General features: G+C 40.2%; 1 protein-coding gene across 1 annotated transcript; it reads left to right on the top strand.

Moving 5' to 3' along the window:
- Positions 1-4,396: 4,396 nt before the first annotated feature.
- Positions 4,397-8,075, top strand: LOC143681381 (kelch repeat and BTB domain-containing protein 7). Its single transcript, XM_077158373.1, has one exon. The coding sequence runs from the start codon at positions 4,590-4,592 to the stop codon at positions 6,597-6,599; it is 2,010 nt and encodes a 669-aa protein (XP_077014488.1). The 5' UTR covers positions 4,397-4,589; the 3' UTR covers positions 6,600-8,075.
- The last annotated feature ends 320 nt before the right edge of the window (positions 8,076-8,395 follow it).

An 8,395-nucleotide genomic window follows, 5' to 3' on the forward strand; every position in this document is an offset into this window, starting at 1 on the left:
AGCAGAGTGGCTTTTAAAAGGGGGAATTTAATAAGTTGCTAGTTTACAGTTCTAAGGCTGAGAAAATGTCCCAATTAAAACAAGTCTATAGAAATGTCCAATCAAAGGCATCCAGGGAAAGATACCTTGCTTCAAGAAGGCCGATGAAGTTCAGGGTCTCTCTCTCTCATCCAAGAAGGCACATCATGAACACAGTCATGATTTCTCTCTCATCTGGAAGGGCACATGGCGAGCACAGCATCATCTCCTAGCTTTCTCTGCTGGCTTCCTATTTCATGAAGCTCCCTGGGAGGCATTTTCCTTCTTCATCTCCAAAGCGCTGGCTGATGGACTCTCTGCTTTGTGGTGCTGCAGAATTCTCTGCTCTCTCTGAATTTCCATTCTCCAAAATGTTTCCTCTTTTATAGGACTCCAGAAACTTATCAAGTTCTACACAAATAGGTGGAGACATGTCATCACCTAATCCAATTTAACAAACACTCTTGATTAAATCACATCTCCAGGTAGATGATCTGATTACAATTTCAAATATACAGTACTGAATAGGGATTATTCTGCCTTTACAAAATGGGATTTAGATTATAACATGGCTTCTCTAGGGACATACATCCTTTTAAACCAACATACTCCCAAACTTGATTTCTGTAATAGAAGAATAATTAAGAAAGTGAAAAATTATGAGAGGGAACACAAGATAATGGGGTATTAGTTTGTTACCATTCATTTATTTAATGATCACCGTTAACATTCTAAACATAGCATGGAAGGGTAGGGTCTAGGAGGAAAAGTGGACTAAAAAGAAAGTGCTTCTTCAGCCAAAGGAAGCCAGCCACCTGCATGAGGTGTCTGGTTGTCCTTCTACACTTCTCATCCTCCAGCCTTGGCTTTTTCTTAAAGCATGTAATTTATCTGGTGGGAAAAGAAGTCAAGACGAATGCTGAGTTATAGACCTAGAAGAACATAGGAAAGTGGTTTTCTTAAACTTTAGTATACACACAAATCACCTGCAGATCTTGTTATAATGCAGATTTTTATACCATTAAGTCTGGGACCTGTCATTCTACATTACTTACAGGCTTCCAGGTAGTGGTGATACTGCTAGTTCTCAAACAATACATGGTGAACCAAGGAACTAGGACATCTGTTATTCTATCAATAAGTAATTTCAATTGTTATACACATTGTTTTTGTACAGAGGGATTCAATTAAACTCATAATCACACTTTGTTCATGTAGAACTGTTAGTCTCTGAAAGCACAAAGATAAAGTTGACATCTTTTCTCTGTTACTTGAAAAATCTTAGGAAATGAACATATAAGCTGAGGATGTTATCAGGGTATCTGTAAAAATTCTGGAAAGTCAAAGTTTATTGCTTCATGTGCAAGGTATCTGTAAACTGTGAAGGACCAGCAAAATTTATTTTTAAATTACACTTCAGAGACTTCTTTAAATTTGAAATTAAGTCATGGACCTAGTATCAACAAATTAGTGACAGTCAATAAAAAATTAAAAGGAATTCTTTTCAAAAGTACATGACAGGTTTGAAATAGGTTAGCTGCCACTAAATAATGTAGAACAGAAGTCAGGCCTGGCAGGCAGCTCACTCACCAGGCACTTTCCAAGTAAGGAAAAGGGGACCCCATAAAACTCCTGTGGCAGCCAACAATTAAAAACAAAAGCAGCCAGGTTTGGTTCCTGGTGCCTATCCATGCAAAAACAAAACAAAACAGAGTCCGTTGGAATAGAGAAAATCAAATTATTTTAAAGTCAGATTATTTAAAAGCAATATTATTTTAGGCACTATCACTTCCATGACTTTTTTTGGAGACCCTTCACATTTTGAAGCCTTCAGATGTAGTTTACTCTTATATAAAGTACTAAAATGCTAATAGGTACTTTAATCAGGTACTAAGTGTCCATACACAAATTCTCAGTAGGACTTTACCACCTTTCTGTGGACATAAATTAATCCTATTCTCTTCAACATTCAATCATTCCCTCCCACTCTGTGTGACAGAAAAATGCCTTCTCTACCATTCATGATTACCCTCTGTCTTATACACATACCCTTGTTCAATATCCCTTTCTGAAACGTAGAAAGCCATGAATATACTTTCTGTGATATAGGTACACACAACAGACTTCTCACCTTACTTCCTCTCCCAATTTTCTCATCCTTTTAAAAATGGAAAGCCTAACTCAATGGGAGCAAGGGGAGTGCAAGTTGGTGAATACACTTAAGGTAAAGTCAGGACCAAGTTCCAGAGGGACATATTTGATAGGAGTTAATACAGAAGATCCCATCTGAGGACAGGTAGGAAAGGCATATTTAACCACAAGTGTTCATTTTTTAGTTTAGCTTGGTCCAAACCAAAGGACTCACATATATCTATTAGTGCACTATCAAATAAGCAAGGTTTTATCAAAACAATTTTCAGCACTTTTCTATTTAAACTCATATATCGATTAACTGGCATTTTCCATCTTTTAAATATATGTTCTTAAAGTATGAAAACCATAATTTTTTTTATCTATTGTTGATGTTATCAACAATAGAACACAAAAGGGACAAACTACAATATATTAGGTAAGGTTTTTATCACAGGTTCATAAAAGCAGTAACACAAATCAATACTTGTAATCCTTTTAATATATAATCTACCGTTTTAATACCATTAACTGTGCTACAGTGCCTGGGGTACATTATTTATAGGTTTGGGGAGGTATTTATAGGTTTGGGGAGGTAAGGTTTTTATCACAGGTTCATAAAAGCAGTAACACAAATCAATACTTGTAATCCTTTTAATATATAATCTACCGTTTTAATACCATTAACTGTGCTACAGTGCTTGGGGTACATTATTTATAGGTTTGGGGAGGTATTAAGGACCTGACATGCAAATTAATATTAGAAAAGAATAAGCAATAATAAATTTACACTGACAACAGTTCTCCCCAAAATTACGCAGTATTTTAAATTTGAGGTATATATATTTGAGGTGTATTTTAATTAAATAAAATACAATAAATGAATGTATTTAATACAAAAATACATTAAATAAATATACAGTTCTTAAGTGTACAGTCAGCACATTTGGCAATTATCCACCAGTGTTTAACTACCAGCCTAATCAAGAAGAGAACATTTCCATCATCCCGGAAGGTTTCCTCATGCTCCTTTCCAGTCAGTCCAATAATCTGTCAACTTTACCCATCCAACAGTGACAGTTGTTTTTTATTCACCAGTTTCTCTCTTTTGGAACGTCACACAAATAGTTACACAGTACATACTCTTGTGTATCTGGTTTCTTTTGCTTAAAATAAAATTTTTGATACTCAACCACATTATTGAGAGGTTCTTCCCATTGCATTTCTGTATAGTACTACACAGTATGAATATACCATAATTTGTTTATTCATTCTCTTGTGGATGGACACGTGGGCTGTTTCCAGCGTTTGGTTATTATGAATAAAGCCACTTATGGACATTCCTTTACAAGTCTTCTGTGGACTTACGTTTTCACTTACCTTTGATATATGTCTAGACTTATGATTTCAGATCAGCGTGTGCCATTTTTCGTAGTTCAAAAAGAGCTTAGAATTCTAAGGATTCTCGCTCTCCAGCGCCCTGCCTCTGCCTCCACCAACCAGTCCCGAGAAGAAGCCCCGCGCTCTTGCCAGCCTTGCCAACCCACGGCGGGAGGCGACCCAAGAGGATTTCCAGGCACCAGGTTTTGGCCATTATCACCCACCCAGAGAAGCTGAAGGATACCGTGCATTCTGCCGCCCTGCTGGCCAGCTCGGTCTTCCTACCACACGCGGCTGCTCTGCGCCCTTCTGGAAGCGGTAGCAGGGAGCGGGACTTCTCAGACAAATATTGATTCGTTGTATATTAGGCACCGTGTAAGCACTTTATTAATTATTCTACTAATCCACAAATACTAATCGAACCGTCCTATGATCTGTACAATTTATCTCAATCAACCCTCACGCAACCCCATTATCCCCACTTTACAAAAGAGAAAACAGTTTTCAACGAGAAGTCACACAATTAATACTAGAACGGTAGATCTAAACTGCACTCCAAAGTCAATATTCTTAACTATAAAGTCGAGGGAAATCAGCGCCTTCTCATTCTGTCACTAAACCACTCTCCATAAATCCTCCGAAGTTAACTCAAACTATTCCTCCCAGCATGCAAAGCAGCTCCGGGCTGTCCTTGGTTTCCCTTGAGTCCCACGGCCCCCAGCATGCTTCGGGGCCCGAAAGGCAGCCTGGGAGTAGTAGTTCGCCTGCTTCCATTAGAATCGCCAGCGTGGCTGTGGTGGCTCGCTGGGCTTCAGGCAGAGGATCCTGTGAGAGCCCGCTGAGGTAACCGAGGGGCGCGGAACTGAGAGAAGGTGAGTCAGGGACTGTTTAAACGATAACCGAAAGCGGGGCCGCAGCACTGGTTTGAATTACGTAAGTGCAACTGGGGCAGCAGTCTTTTTACTCACGCCGGAGTCATAGCTTCAGCGGGAGGAGGGTGAGGAGCCAGAACAGAATCCTGCAGTGGTTCTCGCCCTCAGCGCCCTGTCGCCATCGCCACCATGCAGACTTGGGAAGAAGCCCCGCGCTCTCGCCGTCTGGCCTGCCCCCGTGACGCGAGGCGGGCCAAAAGGATTTCCACGCCCTCGGTTTCGGCCTTTTTCACGGGTCCGGAGGAGCTGAAGGACACGGCGCATTCTGCAGCCCTGCTGGCACAGCTCAAGTCCTTCTACGACGCCCGACTGCTTTGCGACGTGACCATCGAGGTGGTGACACCGGGTAGCGGGCCGGGCACGGGCCGGCTCTTCACTTGCAACCGCAACGTGCTGGCGGCTGCGTGCCCCTACTTCAAGAGCATGTTCACGGGCGGCATGTACGAGAGCCAGCAGGCGAGCGTGACCATGCATGATGTGGATGTCGAGTCTTTCGAGGTGTTGGTTGACTACTGCTACACGGGTCGCTTGTCTTTGAGCGAGGCCAACGTGCAGCGCCTCTACGCGGCCTCCGACATGCTCCAGCTGGAGTATGTGCGGGAAGCATGCGCCTCCTTCTTAGCCAGACGCCTCGACCTAGTCAACTGCACCGCCATCCTCAAGTTCGCCGATGCTTTCGACCACCGTAAGCTGCGATCTCAAGCCCAGTCGTTTATAGCTCACAACTTCAAGCAGCTCAGCCGCATGGGTTCCAATCGGGAGGAGACTCTGGCAGATCTGACCCTGGCCCAGCTGCTTGCTGTCCTGCGCCTGGATAGTCTGAACATAGAGAGTGAGCGAACTGTGTGCCATGTGGCGCTGCAGTGGTTGGAGGCTGCTCCCAAGGAGCGGGGTCCCAGCGCTGCAGAAGTCTTCCAGTGTGTCCGCTGGACACACTTCGACGAAAAGGACCAGGACTACCTGGAAGGGCTGCTGACTAAGCCCATTGTGAGGAAACACTGCCTGGATGTTATTGAAGGGGCCCTGCAGCTGCGCTATGGAGACATGATGTGTAAGAGTCCAATGCCAAAGCCAAACAGTAGCAGCGGCTCAGTTGTATCCTCAGCAGAAAATCCTCCTCTGAGGATGGGTATGTGCGCCAAGGAGATGGTGATCTTCTTTGGACACACCAGAGATCCCTTTCTCTGTTATGACCCATATTCAGGAGACATTTACACAATGCAGTCACCTTTGACCGTCCCCACCCACTCCAAGAGCATCACCTCCTCTGCTGTCTGTGTCTCCCCAGACCATGACATCTATCTTGCTGCCCAGCCCAGGAAAGACCTTTGGGTGTATAAGCCAGCCCAGAATAGTTGGCAGAGACTTGCAGACCGCTTGCTATATCGGGAGGGCATGGATGTGGCATACCTCAATGGCTACATCTATATTTTGGGTGGGCGAAACCCTGTTACTGGATTTAAACTGAAAGAAGTGGAATGCTACAGTGTTCAGAGGAACCAATGGGCACTAGTGGCTCCTGTACCCCATTCTTTTTTTTCCTTTGAACTGATAGTGGTTCAGAACTATCTTTATGCTGTCAACAGTAAGCACGTTTTCTGCTATGATCCTAGCCACAACATGTGGCTGAACTGTGCTTCTCTTAATCGTAGTGACTTTCAGGAAGCCTGTGCCTTTAATGATGAGATCTATTGTATCTGTGATATTCCTGTCATGAAGGTCTACAACCCAGCCAGGGGAGAATGGAGGCGAATTAGTAATATTCCCTTGAACTCAGAGACCCATAACTACCAGATTGTTAATCATGGCCAAAAGTTGCTGCTTATTGCCTCCAGTGCCCCACAGTGGAAAAAGAACAGGGTCACTGTGTATGAATATGACACCAGGGAAGACCAGTGGATTAATAAAGGCACCATGTTGGGCCTCTTGCATTTTGACTCTGGTTTTATTTGCCTCTGTGCTCGGGTTTATCCTTCCTGCCTTGAACCAGGTCAGAATTATATCACTGATGAATATGAGGCACGGAGTGAGTCTAGTGTTGAATGGGACTTAGATGGACTCAGTGAACTGGACTCTGAGTCAGGAAGTTCAAGTTCTTTTTCTGATGATGAAGTCTGGGTACGGATAGCACCTCAGTGAAATGCACAGGATCAGCACAGCTGATTGTAGTTTAAAACTATAAGGTATTTCTTACTTCTATGTAAAGTATCTTGGAAAATATCCATTCCTTTTCCTGAAAGAAACACAAAACTTAAGTTGAATAAGAGTGCAGATTTGGTAAATGGTAATGCTTTGAAGTACTAGTATAATATTAAATTTAAGTAGTCTACAAAATCAATTTAATTATTTGGTGTACTAAAAGGCCACAACTAAAATAGTAAAATTCTTTGCAAAAATGGACTATATAATCAACCAGAATGCTCAATGGGTTTTCTCATTGTTCAAGTATTTGTCGCACCAATGGGTCATTTTGATTAGCTAGTGTATTTGTTTTTTTTAATCCTAATTTAATGTTATTAATTTAAAAATTCTGTTTAGTGCTACAAGCAATGTAACTAATTTAAATTTTTATAATAGAAGACTGATTGGGTTAGGAATTTCTAGGTAATTTTGAAGGTACATATTTTCCCTCAGGATAATGAAAGTAATAGATTTCCAGAATGTTAAACTAGTCAATTTTTACAAAATGTATTCCTAGTTAAATATAATTGAAGTTTTGGGTTTGGTTTTCCTCTCTGCTGCAAAGAAAAAAAAAATGGATACATGTAGAAAAGTTATTGAATACTAATTTCATTTTGGTAATATGCAGAATGGCCTTACTAGCTCACAGAAAATAAAAAATCAGGATTCAGCTGTTTGAAAAGAAATTTTAGTTTTAATTTTAGAAAACAAAATGTGTATTTGCTGTGACCAACTTTCTATTTTTTAAAATTCCATTCTAGTAGTATCATCAATCTTTTCAAAACCCTTCTGAACCAAAAAATGTATATATAAATAAAAGCACAAGGCAAGTTGTTTTGCTTTGTAAGTCAATATTTTCAATCTCTACTGGATAAGCTTTATTAAGTCAGAAAACATCCTTTTTATTTACTGGATATATTATTGAGTAATATAAATCTTTATCAATTGGTCATGTACTGACTTAAAAAATATTTTGTATGTATAGTTTTGTTGTTTGTCTTGGACTCTTCTGCAGGAAGGTGAGTTGTTTTTTAATGTTTTTAGGTGATACTCATTTTGAAAATATGTATAAACTAAAAACAGTATTTTATTGAGATCAGTGGTAATTGTGTCTATCAACCATACAATCAAGTGCCAGCAAAGAACTTTAAAACTTTAAGCTATGTATAGAACGTTTTGTGTGGCATTAAAATATTCTGTCAATTTTGTAAGTCACTGTAAATGGTCTTTATTACCAACATATAAGATATTTTTATATTAAAGTTTGACAAAAGATGTAAGTGGATAATGGCATTTGGGGCCAGTAATGAAAGTATGTTTCCTCTAAAATATTTCCCTAAGTGGTGGTATATATGGGTATTTCATTATGGTTTTTGTATCTATTCTGTGTTTCTCTGTGAACAGTGGAAGGGAAGGTCCACAAATAGAAACTAAATAACACAAACATATTGTTAAATACAAGAAAAGTGTAAGGTCTTTCCTTTTAAAGGTTTGTTGATACATATGGTAGTCATGATACATATACATGGTAAATGGCCAGATGCTTAGGTTTATAAATTTTTCTGTATCCCACTAGAATTTTTTTCCTGAATCTTTAATAACATGCTAATTTCTCTTCTGTGTTTATTGTTTGGTGATGGAATAGTAACATTTCTTACACACTGAACAGATTTAAGGGAAATGTGCTCAAGAATAGGTAACTGAATTTCTGAATGAACTATCATAGGATGAAAAAAGAGAGGAGAGAGAAGGAG

Source organism: Tamandua tetradactyla, chromosome 4 (assembly GCF_023851605.1).
Source record: "Tamandua tetradactyla isolate mTamTet1 chromosome 4, mTamTet1.pri, whole genome shotgun sequence".
NCBI classification, from domain to species: Eukaryota; Metazoa; Chordata; class Mammalia; order Pilosa; family Myrmecophagidae; genus Tamandua; species Tamandua tetradactyla.

What these genes read in the sequence shown, in the direction of transcription:
- LOC143681381 (XM_077158373.1), top strand. Translation starts at nt 4,590, where the DNA reads ATGCAGACTTGGGAAGAAGCCCCGCGCTCTCGCCGTCTGGCCTGCCCC.